This window comes from Apus apus, chromosome 2 (genome assembly GCF_020740795.1).
Source record: "Apus apus isolate bApuApu2 chromosome 2, bApuApu2.pri.cur, whole genome shotgun sequence".
Lineage (NCBI taxonomy): Eukaryota > Metazoa > Chordata > Aves > Apodiformes > Apodidae > Apus > Apus apus.
This window is the reverse complement of record NC_067283.1, coordinates 102813649-102828552: the sequence shown is the minus strand read 5'-3', so window position 1 is coordinate 102828552 and position 14904 is coordinate 102813649. Positions and strand designations below refer to the sequence as shown.

At 37.5% G+C, this 14904-nt stretch overlaps 1 protein-coding gene across 1 annotated transcript in view; it reads right to left on the bottom strand.

Moving 5' to 3' along the window:
* PIEZO2 (piezo type mechanosensitive ion channel component 2) overlaps window positions 1-14904 on the bottom strand; it is a 320085-nt gene that overhangs the window by 260418 nt on the left and 44763 nt on the right. Inside the window, exon 2 of the mRNA XM_051612156.1 lies at window positions 8580-8675. Coding sequence (XP_051468116.1) covers window positions 8580-8675 — 96 coding nt within the window. The remainder of the gene's footprint in view (window positions 1-8579; window positions 8676-14904) is intronic.

The following is a 14904-nucleotide window of genomic DNA, read 5'->3' as shown; positions in this document are numbered from 1 at the left end:
TTTGTGGATGGTCCTGTATTACAGTTTTAAGTATGACAATTACCATCAGCAGGACTTGGTTTTAACAGAACGAATGAGAGAGAGAAATTTTGTTAAACCTTTTTCACAGAATCATAGAATCACTAAGGTTGGAAGGGACCTCAAAGATCATCAAGTTCCAACCCCCCTGCCATGAGCAGGGAACCCTACCACTAGACCAGGTTGCACAAAACCTCATCCAACCTGGCCTTGAAAACCTCCAAGGATGGGGCATCAACAACCTCCCTGGGCAACCCATTCCAGTTCCTCACCACCCTTATAGAGAATAATTTATTCCTAATATCTAACCTAAATCTCCCCTTTCTCAGTTTAAAACCATTACCCCTTGTCCTATCACCATCTTCTCTGATGAAAAGCCCCTCCCCAGCTTTCCTGTAGGCCCCTTTCAAGTACTGGAAGGCCACTATAAGGTCTCCTTGGAGCCTTCTCTTCTCTAGGCTGAACAGCCCCAACTCTCTCAGCCTGTCCTCATAGCAGAGGTGCTCCAGGCCTTTGATCATCTTGGTGGTCCTTCTCTGGACCCTTTCCAACAGGTCTATATCTTTCTTGGACCTGGAGAAGGTGATCCTTAAATATCAGCCAGCTTTTATGGGCCACTCTACCCTCCAGGATATTATCCCAAGACACCCTCCTGAGCAGATCCGTAAAGAGGCTGAAATCTGCCCTTCTGAAGTCAAGGGCAGTAAGCTTACTGTGAGCCCTCCTTGCTGCCCTAAGGATCTTGAACTCCACCATTTCATGGTCACTACAACCTAGGATGCCCTTGAGCTTAACATCCCTCACCAGCCCTTCCTTGTTGGTGAGGACAAGATCCAGCACAGCACATCTCCTTGTTGGTTCCTCAATTACTTGGAAAAGGAAGTTACCATCCTTGCACTCTAGGAACCTCCTGGATTGTTTGCATTTAGCAAAGCTGTTTTTCCAACAGATGTCAGGGTGGTTGAAGTCTCCCATGAGGACCATGGCTTGTGAATGTGAAGCTGCTTCTATCTGTCTATATAGTGCCTCATCTATATCATCCTCCTGCTCAGGCAACCTGTAGCAAACCCCCACCGTGACGTCACCTTGGCCTTTCTTCCCCTGAATCTTAACCCATAAGCTCTCTGTTGGCTCCTCATCCATCCCCAGGGAGAGCTCCATGCACTCCAGCTGGTCTTTGACATAAAGGGCAACATCCCCACCCCATGTCTCCTGTCTGTCCTTCCTAAAGAGTTTGTAACCTTCCATTCTCATGCTCCAGTCATAGAAGCCATCCCACCAGGTCTCAGTGATGGCAATGAGATCATAGCCTTGCAGGCTCACCCTCATATCTAATTCCTCCTGTTTATTCCCCATGCTGTGTGCATTTGTATAAAGGCATTTAAGCTGGGCTTCCAGTAAGGTTGCCTGACTAGCTGACCTGACCACCACACCACCCCTAGGCTCATCTGTAGTAAGCCTGGTTTTATCCCCCCCCTCGTTATCCCCCTGCCCACATCTTGTAAAGCATATGGCTCAAAATCAGTGTATTGGATTTGTTCGGGGTTTTTCAAAAGTTATTTTGAAACGATTTCTGCATATATATATACTTCAGGCAGCATTTTGTTCACAAGCAGTGTTCAGAAAATCTTGAAAAGCTAAAAACTGAAGCCTTTTCAGAGCAGAACATCCAGTACTATAGAAAAATGGAGGTTTTTGACGACAAGCCACTTAAGCTCCTTTTTTGTTTGGGAGTGTTAGTACCATGCAATCTAGATCAGGTATAATATTAAGCACCTAATTTAAGATTTTTGGCTCACTGAAGGCTCAAACAACTTAGAGTGCCATCATAAGAAGCCTATAACTAGGAGCCCAGTTATGTCCCAAAACATAACTTGAAGATTTCAGTCAGATGTCTAAAGTCAGACAGTGTGAAACTCCAGAAAACTAGTTCAGCTGAGTATAAAAAGACTGCTAATAATACAGAAGCATTGTAAAACAGATGCATACATACAGGGGCATTGTTCACACAGGGAAATAAAAATAACATTTATATAACAATTTTTGCCATGTTTATTTGGACCAATTCTCCCCTGAAACCCATTCAGCTATATTTGGTGATCCAAATTCTTCACTGCAACCCTTGCAATTCCATGCAGATTATTCCAAATCGCCAGCCCTTTCTGCAAAACAAACTCCACTGTTCTATTTCTTTGTCATGGTTTCAGCAATACTCAAAATAATGTTGAATTGACAATTATTATGATTCGGATATTGTTCATCAGTTTATCAGTCTATGCATTTTTAAAACATCATATTTACTGACCTGACAGCTATGCCAAGTTAATTTTTTCCATACAGAAGAGATAAAATTTTTGTCAGGCTGAGCAGTGTCTTAATGCAGAAGAAATCCCATTCTTTTTGCCATTAACATAAGTAGAGTCAGCAAAATCCAGTTCATACATGGAATTAACTGATTTTCATCTCCCTCCTTTTTTTATATATACATGGTGACAGGCTACAGTCTTATTAATCCGAAATTATGAAATTAAATAAAAACTGACTAAATGCAAGCTCACCTGTTACAGAAAAAAGCCACATAAAACAGTGATTTAGCACTTCCAAAATGAGCTATTGTTTCAAGCAAGGGTGAATGCATATATTCATGCTTTATTATGTACAGCATGTACAAACCTTTGTTAAAGAAAAATACCTAATTACAGTAGACCTTAGACACAAAGAAACAAGATCACTAATACAATAATCTCACAATCAAATAAGTTGAAAACTAGGCTACTGCACAGTTTACTGCCTATTTGTCATCTCCAGAGAACTAGGCAACCAGTTGATGATTGTAGAGATAATTCATATACAAAATCACTGCTGAAATACAGGACTTCACAACACACGCAAAGAGGTCTCTGCCACAAGAGCAGTTCCCATCAGCAACCCTTGAAAAATTGGTTTAGTCAAGTTTCAAATTACTCCTGTAGGCAAGAAATATTATTTACAAATACATTTGTTTTCATAGTTGTTTCATGCAGAATAGTCCATTTTGCTGTTTAATCAGCTTCGTAATAACAGATTTCAAGGATTATAAATAACAGAGCTGAACAAGAGATGTAACCAAACACATTTTCAGTTGCACATATGAATATGTTTTCCCTCGTTCAGCCAGCTTCATGGACAATTAAGTAGTATGTCTACAAACAACACATTCAGCTAAATCTTAAATAACTCAGCATTTCAGCTCTAACTGAAGGACATATCTCCTGTACTTTAGAAAAGGTTGATTTTTTTCACCTGGCAGGTAGTATCTTAAAACAAATATACTGAACATACACAAAAAGAGGAGACTGCCTTACCTCCATGATTAAGGATTAATATTACTTTATCTTAGTTATTAATTTTTTCAAAACAAGTAAATATTTAAGGAGGGGAAAAAAATTTACTCCTTAAGCTTTAAACACCAGCTGAACTATTTCACCCAGTATAATATGCTTTTACCCAATCTTTCTAACCTTTTACATTCCTGTCAAAAAATAAACTAATCTAGACTGACATTGTCCATTCCAGATTAATTTCTAATTCTATAGCTTGGAAAACCCCTAAACTTGGTGGAGAGAAGTTGCCTAAGTTCAATAACTGGAAAGTGCAAGGTGATAATCTGAAAAATAGATGGAAGAGAAAGACATTGGAACGTTGGTCAGAGATTGTGACTGGGGAGTTGAGTGAGCTAGGAGGAGATGAAACAGGAAAAGCTTAGTGGAAGGATACCAGAAAGCTCAAAAGAATAAAACATCTTAATCAAAGGAAGCAAAGGTTTCAGGAAAAAAAACAACCTGAACAAAACAGAAATAGAAGACTAATAAATACTTAAGTGACAGGGAAAGGGAAAAAACAAACTAACAAAACGTAGTAAAATATATAGCCATGAAGTGAGTTTGGTTGGTTTGAGGGTTTTTTTAATAAAACTTATTTAACTTTTGACTCTTCGATTCACCAGTTGTTTGACTGGTTTTAGCTAAAATAATTATTAATTTCCCCTTACTTTTCCATCCTTTGGACATGAAAAAAATCCCTCAGCACTTTCTAGAAACATGCACCTACACACATACGGACACAATTTAAAAATGTGACAGGGCTAGTGGGCCAAAATGATTACACTCAGAAATATTTATAGAAGGCATTGATTCCTATTAGCATATCATGATACGAAATTCAGAAGTGTAATGCAGCATGACACAATGTGGGGAAACTATCCAAAGTCCTAAGAAAGCGTTTTCCTCTGAAGAAAAATTGCTGCCATCAGTGACGCAAACTAGATGCTTTAGTGTCTATCAAATCCCTCAGGAATTAGTTTTTATCAAGTAGACTTTTTTAGACTCTAAAAGGAGAGAATTAGGATGTTTCTCCACTGTTGCTCTTGGCATCTAGAAAATGGCAGTTTATCCTGTCAATCACAGGCGCAGAAAGGCAGCAAAAGTAAACCACACAAAACCAACACAGTAATTGCATATTATTTGGGAAGCTGCACCCAAATTCCCCAATGAGTGACTCCCTCTCAACTGCCACCTTCAGCACTTTTAAGAGAAACTTTAACTCACAGCTGGGCATTTATTGATGTTCCATTCTCACACTGTCCTGGTAATTTTCCCCTGTAAAAATGACTGACAGCCTTACCTAGAGTGGGACTTCCTACATTTTATGTGTCCTTTATTTATTTTTCAGGCCTGTTTTTGCTGGCTCCCCTGGCTACTTACACAGTCAACATAAACTGAGCCCACTCAATTGGTATGGGTCCCTGCCAAAAGACAATGTGTTAGTTTCTTAGAATGACTGGTAGATACTGCGTGAGGAAGGCAGAACTGTGCAGAGACATGAAATATAAATGTAGGAATTCAGGCAAGAAATACAGATACTAATCAGACCTTTTCCACTTCTGTAGTGTAGTACTTTGTGAAGATGGCTTCTTTGCCAAGGAGTGAGAGATTTGAACTCCACAGCGAATAGATGAAATCTCAAAAGCATCCTAAGTCTCACCTGATTCCTTGCCTGGTTTCACAGCTCCGCCAAGATATTTGAGATTCACAAAGACTCCAAATTTGGTATAATTCAAAGCTATCCCATTAACCAGTTTTTTGAAATCTGACTTTGATCTATTTATAATTAATATCCCATTTTTTAATAACATTTAGCAATAATACAATCCCTGTGAAATCCTTTGCACTTCTTTTGCTTTAGCTTAGGTGCCAAGACTGTGTAGCACCATGGGTACCGCTGTCAATTGATACTACTATAATAACACCAAATCATTATGAACTAAAACCAAAAAAGGTTAATTTAATGGATTAAAACCAATTTAAACATTAAAAAAATAATCAGGGGAGATTATCTTTTAAATGAACCTAGCCTATGAAACGCACCATGGTAGGATATAATTTTGCTAAGTCCTTCAAGTATTTTTTTAAAAAGATCAGCATCTATCCTAGCTAAAAATAAAAGCAAAACAGTGAGTCGTCATAATTCGGCTGGGTCAGGATATGGTTTCCACAACACAAATGTAACTCTTCCTTGCTTCTCCCTGCTAGAACTTGGAGGAGAAAGTTCTCTTCCTTATATAACTTCCCTTAAACATAGACTGAGTGATAATCTGCATCAACAGAAACCATATGCATAAACAGATTAAATGAAGATTTTCTTTAGTTTTGTCTGCTTCCCACCTCAAAGTGATAGTTAATAGGAAAAACTAGTAAAAGCTGGTACAAAAAGAGTTGAACTACTTTTAAAAACTGATTGGAACTGTCACTATGTGCCATGCAGTAATGAATAGTTCATCCAACAATTCTGAAAATCCCTCTTCCTCTCCCATCTTCACAGTAAAGAGAAAAACATGACAGCTTGAGGAGTAACTCTAAACCAGAACCTGCGACTCTTCAAGAAACCTTCTCAGAGAATAAAAGTTGAATAAATTTCTTTTCTCAGAAGAAGTGGACCAATAGCCATAACGATAAGCAGTACTCAGAAATGAGTGTTTAGGTAAGAAAAGAGTATGAATTTCTGTTGACCAGCTGTCCTGGTTTGAAAGAACCAGGATAAAAATGTTCTGTAGCTATACCGACCAGAGCCATTCCAGGACCCCCACGACTGCTGCTGGGCTGTGTCTGTGTCAGTGACAGTGGGGGAGCAGCTGTGCCTGTGGGGAGGAGAGGGTGGGGGAAGTGACCCACATGGACCAATCACAGGGCTGCTGCCCATGGTGCTTAGTATAAAATGGCTCCTCACCAAGCCCTTCTCTGGCAGGTATGCTGGATAGCTTGGTGTTTCTTTGTCATTGCTCACTGTGCTACTGTTGTTCCTGCATCCTAGTTTGTTGTTTGTTTTGTTTTGTTTTGTTTTTCTGGAGAAGAACACTTCATCAAGACAGATCAACTTCTCCTGCCTCCTTGAGTAAAACCAGCTTGGCCACCCCAAAGCTTTTTTGGTATGTCACTGCGACCCTGGACTTGGGTACCTCCATCTGCTGCTGAGTCCAGTTTGGGATTTTTTGATCAGGAAGTAATTACCAATTGAGGAGTGTGGTTTCCAAATTTACATATTTTTATATAATGGTGAATTACATACAAATATTATTATTACTGTTTATTATTTCTTTAAATACATTCTAGGTTTTTTCCAACCTAAAGTCTTCTTTCTCCTTTATTCCCCTTTTTATCTTTCTCTGGGAGGGTAGTGGAGGGATAACAGAGCACCTGTCACCTGATTTTTGCCTAAAACTGACACCACTGTTCAGAAGACAGACATGATTGAAGAAGAACCTGGAGTACCTTCAAGCTTTTCTAAGGAAATAGGAAAATACACTAATTAAGAGGTAAATCCAAACTGCTAAGAAACTACTGTGACAGAACAAAGTCAAGATTAAGGTTGACCTGGATACCAACAAAAAATGTCCAAAAAACTTCACAGAGGGCCTGTAGTCTCATCTGTTGCTATATTCAGCATCTAGATTTTCCAGTTCTTTTCTTTAGGGATCTTTGTCATTTAAAATGGTTTGAATTTCCATCAGCTATGACAACAGATTTGTGAGTAGAAGCATTATACCAAACCCAGTATCAGATCAGGCAGTACAACTTAAGGACCTCTTTAATTGCTTCCTTTTTGTTAGTGATGTCAAGGAACAAGCTTACTTTTTAAATGTTACTCTTCAAATTATTTCCATCAAATAACGTGAGACACAAGTATGTTTGACTTCAGCACTGTGTGATATTATTTTTGGTACTAGTCTGAGGGAGAATCAGGTAAGCGGGAACAAGAATGATTCAACAAGAAAGACTGAACTGCTTTGAAATGCAGTCATCAGCAATCTCATCCAACAGGCTACTATGTGACAAAGCACACCACTAGATAATCATAGAATCATAGAATGGTTTCAGTTGGAAGGGACCTTAATGATCATCAGGTTCCAGCCTCCCTGCCACAAGCAGGGACACCTCACACTAGACCAGGCTGCACAAAGCCCCATCCAACCTGGCCTTGAACACCTCCAGGGAGGGAGCATTCACAACCTCCCTAGGCAACCTATTCCAGCACTTTACTACCCTCACGGTGAAGAATTTCTTCCTGATGTCTAACCTAAGTCTACCCTCTTTCAGTTTAAAACCATTACCCCTTGTCCTATCACTGCCCCTTCTGGGGAAAAACCCCTCCCCAGCTTTCCTGTAGGCCCCTTCAGGTACTGGAAGATCTCCCTGGGGCCTTCTCTTCTCCAGGCTGAAGAGCGCAAACTCTCTCAGTCTGTCGTCATAGCAGAGGTGCTCCAGGCCTTCGATCATCATCATAATGTGACTGCATCCTCATTGCAAATTCCACCAACAGATTATAAACCCTTACATTTTGATATTATTATACAGCCATTTCTGTTGACTTTCAAGAAGCCCCTCCTTTACACAGATATCAGTCTCCTTATATACAGCAAGAATGTAATAGTTCTGAAATAGTTTCTGTCTTTATAGGTCTGCATAATTGTTTTTATATTTTAAACTGTAAATGTTTGATTGGTATGTGATACATTAATGCCTAAATGCCTGATGTAGATAATTATTTTCATCTCTACCAGTAAGTCTCTTTAGCTTTTTTTACTAAGGCAATTGAATAAAGTCAGGATAACAGTGATGTTTAAATGGGTACCTAAAATACAGTCAGGTGAGACCACATTTAACTCTCAAAAGTAACAATATTCAGACCTGGGGCACAATCTGATAGGACAGCTTTTGGGAGGTTCTGAAAGTTAATTTTCACCCAGACCATATCAGTATTCCAGTTGAAATAAGGCCATAAAAAGGGTCCCCCAGTACCACTATCAGGCAGCCCTGCTGCACTTTGGGACAAGAATAGCATCTTGGTTGGAAGTCCTTCAGCACCAAAGCCAGCATGTAGTGAAACTAGTGTCAGGGAATTTACAGTATGTATTACAAGTTAGCTCACTTGAGGGGAAATCAGGACTTCACCTTCCACTAAACAAAGGCTTTCGCTTGTACTGTGTCCACCAAACATTCTGAAGAATAAAGCAATGAACATCTTACCTTGCATTGTTGTTTTTGTGGGTTCTGAAAACAAAGGAATGAGCAGGAGGTAGATGAGGTAGACAAAGGACAGCCCATTGTAACGGAAAGCACAGGCTGCATAGAGAAAAGAAAAAGAACATTTTGCTTAATCAGCTTGGGATAATGAAATTTGGTAGCACAAAGCATTTCACATTGGAGTTTATTATTTACATGACCAACTTTTCACCACTCAAAACATTTCTACAAAAGTATTTAAGTTTACGGTTAAAATAAACAATAACATTAAAAACACTAATTTACTAAACTAAATACACTATTCCTAATTTCTGATACTCAAAAAACAATCTAGGAAAAGTTGCTAGACATAAAACAAGCTCCAGTTTTTCTCTGAAACAAAACCAAAAGACAACCCCAAAAACCAACTGAACCCATCTTCTACGTTCCCTCTGACATTCACAAAGGTCTTCTTTTGCAAAGGCCGCTGTATGTCAATGTCCATCGCAGTGGAAAGTCCCACTGGAGGTCAAGTGGAATTTCATCAACACAAAAAGCACTTGCACAAATACATTGTTTTCCAATCCAGGTGACACAGAAAATTCTGGATATTTGGGCTACATTCTTTAGTTTGCACCAGAAATTGTCTAATCAATTAGAAAAATTAATTTCAGAGGACTTATTCTTGAACTACATTTACCTCAAAATTTACTGCTTTCTATTTCTAGACCTGAGGAGACTGTGTTCTCAAAAGCTTCTTCTCTACAATTACACAAACTGGACTATTAACAGAGATTATTTCTCCATACAAATCTTCCCTTATGTAGATATTTTATTTTTTTCATACAAAGGGTCCTGCAGAAATATAAACATCTTTTTCAGACATTTGGTAAAAAGGAATATTTCCTAAGCTGAACATGTTAATTTTGTTAGAATCCAGGAAATCCTTCTATTTCTTAGTTTCTGAAGGATGGGTTTGCCTAAAACTAACACTAAACAAAAAGCTTGAATAGGTAAATATATCACATATGCAAAGTCCATATATACTTTCTTCTCTTCAGTCTTATTTTTAAACCATATTTATCACAATGTTTTCTAACAGCCTCTAGGAACAAAACTCCAGAAATGTCACTTTAATATCTAAAGTTCTGCAGTGATGAGAGACCAGTGATAGCAGCAATAGACAATACTAAAAAGACATAAAACCCAGACCTATTGATATACAGCATATTAGACTATTAGGAGCAAAATTAGCTTTTTTTCTAAGCAGCTGGAGTACTTTAGAGCACCTTCTCAAGGTAGCAAGAAAAGAGTTCTTTATAATATCTCCATTTATAACCTCTCCATTCATAAGCAATTATTTGAACAATTTCTGTTTTAATGCATAGCATGCTAAAAAAATCGCTACCTTTAAAGGCAGGATCAGACAAAGGCAAGGTTGTGATAATTTCATACATCTTCATGCCATAACAGCCAGAGAAAAATAACATGTAGATATATAAAATTTTCAGTAAAGACTGAAATGCAAGTTATTCGTAGCAAAAAAAAAAAAAAAAGTAACTGTAAAAGATTTCTGTTTTCTAGCATCCAGTCATTTGTTCAAACAATTGAAAAACTACAGTCACAGATAACTGACATTCTTCTTTTTCACCATGTCTGTAAATGTATCCATAATTCACTCATCCTGCTACATGTAATATGTATCAAAAAAACCCCAACAAAACAAAAAAAAGCACAAACTAGAAAATCTCTAAAGCTTGCTCTGCTGACATATTCTGGGACTAACAGAAAACAGAAATCAGCTCTGAGCACTTAAATCTTGCAGTGAAGAACACATTTAAAATATTTTTTAAAGTTTTGTTAGGGACTCAGTGCAATGATTATGTCATACAAGTAGAACTACTCAGGTAAGAGTATTAATATTATAATACAAAATCTTTCCTATTATGCTACAATCACTAGAGTGAATATTTGTGTTCAAAGCCTTAAAAAAAGTTCCCAAAGCTGAGTGATATTAGTAACAAAATTATCCATAATTTCTGTTAAATCAGAATATGTTATGTTTAAGAACTCGTAGGCAGCCTTACACAAAAATTGAGCTTGTCTTTTCTTAAAATGAAGAAGAATTTATATTACACCAAGGAACTTTTATAGATTGCTAATATTTTAAGGGTTGCTTGTCTATTTCTTGGCATAGTCAATTAAAAAGTCAATATTACAGCGGTAAAAGAAGACATTCATTATTGTATGTTGCTTTTTCTAAATTAAAAAACAACGACCAAATGTGCATTTCACTGTGATTTCACAAAGTCATTGTCTGAAATTATGTGAAAAGGACATACTGTAAGTGACATATCTTCCAAAATTGTGTTTCCTTTTCCTTTACTAAGCAATACTTTTAAATGTTCTGCATTGGGGTACATACATGTTCTGTACATATGCATTAAAAAATAAAGGGGGAGCTTCCAGACAGCACAGAATTTATGGCTTGTAAGGAGCACAAATTATGTTTGCTGAAAGTATTTTATTTTTAACCATATCTTCAATGCAGAATTAGAATTTTTTTTTTCAAGTTTTTATTACAATAAAGTTAATAAAAGATGATAGTCAAAGAATAATGCATTTGAACATGAGATCTACAACTACTTCTTAGACTCACCATAAAGTGATATATGTTACTGTTTCATATTTATGCCAACAGTTCTTTCCTTTCTTCTACTTTAAGATGGTAAGTTGTATAGAATTTATATTTTATCTGTTAAATACAAAATATTGGATGGAAAATCAGAGGGATAATAGAAGAATTTGCACTGAGGCTGATTAAAAAGGGGAGGGAAAAAATAGCCTCATAAAAGATGTGTTTGGCTTCATTCTACAGAAATTTTAAAAAGCATTCCAGTAAGAAGTGAAAAGTACCTGATCAAAAATCATCCCTTAAGAGTGCTGGCATAGTACAGATGGGACAAGTGAAAATATGAAGGACAGGTAAAGACAGAATTAGTGACTGACTCAGTATTTCTGAACTTACCTCATTAAAAAGGCACAGTCATTAATGTTAACAGAATAATGTATTGCTTGCTATGCCCTTTTCTGTTCAACAACTATGTAAAAACAGGGCTTCTCCACATTTTTCTACTTTGGGTTTGAGAACACTACACATATTCTTACATGTTATACCTATATTATTAGTGATATCCTCTCCAGACTAATGTGTTTATGCTACTGTGTGCATTAGCATGAGAAAGAATTGATTCAGCCAACTACAGGGAAGTCATGTGTCTTCTACCTTCAGCAGGATGTGTCTGCATCCTGTTTTAACAACTTTACTCCTGCAAGATTATTAAGAAAGCTATGCAAGAATATTCTTCAAGATAGCTACCTTGAAACTAAAATTTGGTTTAACATTCCTGCTCATTTTTCCAGTGACAGAAGAAACATTCAGTGAAAAGTTTCATTGGAAAAAGTGCTGCTGTAAAAATATCTAACCCTGAGTAGGCAAGGGTTGTTGGCTGAAAGACAGAGCTAATGCTGTCCACACATTCTTATACCCAGCTGATCAGAAATAAATCTCTGAAAGCAAGGGGCCAAAAAATAAACGGGAAAGGGAACTAGTAAGTGATTGATCTTTGAAACTCCAGGAGGCAAAGTGTCCAGGTCTTAAAGCCAGTAGAACTCAGCAACACATTCTTGTTTCTACTGCTTTAATTTTTCAGTTACCCCATAGTTAATATCAAATTTTCTACCAGTTATGTCCTCATAATTCTGAAAACAGACAATGAAGATCTATTTCAGATTAATAAAACAGCCTAAAGCAGACAGGCTTTTCTACTAGGTGAATGAGATACTAACCAATACCCAAGATCACAAGCTTCTAGTACAAAAGTTAAGAGTAAAACAATTGCCAAAGCAAATACATCCCCTCCTTTAAAGTAAGGTGCTGCATAAGACCATCCGTGAACGTACGCCATGAATCTTCAATTCTTCCAGGAGGATATGCAGTTGAGATTCTCCACTGAATTGTCTTTAAAAAAACAACAAACCAACCTGTTCTAATGACATGAGGCCTTTCCAATATGCTGCCCCGTGGTAAAGCACTTGTCAGCCAGTTCCCATATACATTGGAATATGTGAAGTTTGAGGATTTTTACCCAAATCACCTCACCAGACACCACAAGCTGCCTAACCAAGGCAAGCAGGTGCTGCACTAGGCCATCTGGAATCAACCTGCAGGAGACTAGATTTACTTTAGAAAAACTGAATTATACTGGCAGTTTGAGCAACATTTTAAATCACAGTAAAGTGGACTACATAGACCCTACTAGAAAATGTAAATAGAGAAGGTGATTTAAATTTTATAGAAGAAGGACAACTATGAATAAATAACTTTTCAAGGAAATTAAGTTAAAAAAAAAACCACAAAAAAAACAACTCACCTCCCATTAGCCAGCCAGACAAGTATTTCCAACAATGGAATACAGAAAGTAGAGGTCAAGACTGCTGAGAAAAGTCTTTTATATTGCTATTTGTACCTGTAAAAATCTTTTTAAGTTTAAAACTTAAAGTTTTAAGTTGCAGCAAGAAGCCTGTATTACCAGTTTCCAAAGAAGAAATCTAAAATAAATGGCTAATATCTATAAATGGCTATTTTTCATATCTTTTAACATGCCTTCACATTTCAAATTTTTTTTCAGAAATGTTTCCTCCAAGATTCTTTACAATAACAAGGCAACAATTGCCACTCATTGTAACACTAGATATGCTATAAAGAACCTATTGTTATTAATAAAATTTTTTAAGTGACCAAAAATGTTCCTCTTCAAGAACTGTATATTCTAATAATATCAAATATCTAACAGGCATAGTGCCCAGTGAACCTTAGCTATCTGTGAACTTCATTTCTTCTCACCGTAACTAAGAAGGGGCTAACTCCTGGCATAGTTTTGCTCTGACTCTCTTGTGAGAAATTCCACTTAAGATAATGCTCATGACAGATGAGACTGGAATTATACACTGCTGTGCATGACTGTTAAGTGAAATGTATGTAATCTTATCATCCTTTTAGAGCAAATTAATGATTATAGCCTACAGTGTGTAGTACAGACCCATCCAGAACTGTCTCAGTTCAGCACAAGTTACCTCCTGTATAAACCAATACTCCTTCCATACTTAACAGCCCTGCTGATAATGCTGTGCTAGTTTATACCACTCCCCACCCCACTGCTGAGCCAATATGTCAACACACTGCTGCTTTGTGCAGCTTCATGTATTTAGTGTGTTACACGCAGACAGAAAACTTGTTTCTTTTGGATAAAAACATGGATGCTCTGATAAACAGAGAAATACTGGGCATTTGGTTCATGTTGGCACTTCTACAATCACATTTTTTCACTGGTCAACACTCATCAGGAGACATGATTGTTGGACAGTCATCCAGTGCTGGACCACTTTTCAAATGGTTTTGGGGCTTTTTTGCTTTTACTTTTTTCCCTTTCCTCTCTTTCTCAGGCAGCAGTTTCAGTAATCTTTCTCTCCAACCGAACCCATCTGGAACCAATTTTAACTTCGTGGCAAATATTTTCTGGGAACTGAGAGGCAGAGCGAGGAAAAGACAAAACACCTTGCTTGCCTCTTGCGTTCAGTCTTACAGACAGGAGCTATGCTGCCCAGGTGTCCTTGACATGAGGAAAATGAATGAAAGACCTCAGGTGTCAGCATACCACAATCATCACCTTACTTACATTAATGTATTTTAAAGGAGTATCTACTCTCACAAGCAAATCCAAGGTCAATATGCTTTACTGACATGACTAAGTAGGCAAGTATTTCCAAAGGAAAAACATGATAGACACCATCATCAGGAATTTTTCCTATGAGAAAGATCTACTTAACATTATAACTCACTTCAAGCTCTGTAGCAGATTGGAACTAAATTAAGACTTTCCACTATCTCTTTGATTGCCTTAAGGTTTTGACATTTTTACATTGGGTTGGTAATCTCTTCATCAATTTGAGACAAGGTTGGGGTTTTCTTGGTTGAGTAGCTCGCTTTATGATTTGTTGACACTTCTTTACATATATGCCTTTCAGTTCCAGTCTCTTCCCTCACTGTGATTTAAGCTTACTGCAGGCACACACTTTCACCTCACCCACCTCATACAATTAACACATGCCGAAGTAAGCTCCACTATGAAAACATTGGTCCTAGACTCTGCCCACACCCCCCACCCAAAAAAAAAACAACCACAACAAACAAACCAACCCAAAGACAGTTGGCAGTAACTCTCCCCTTTTCCCCTTTATTACAAAGCAAAAGTAGATGGTAAATCTGGGATCTATATTATCCTTTGGG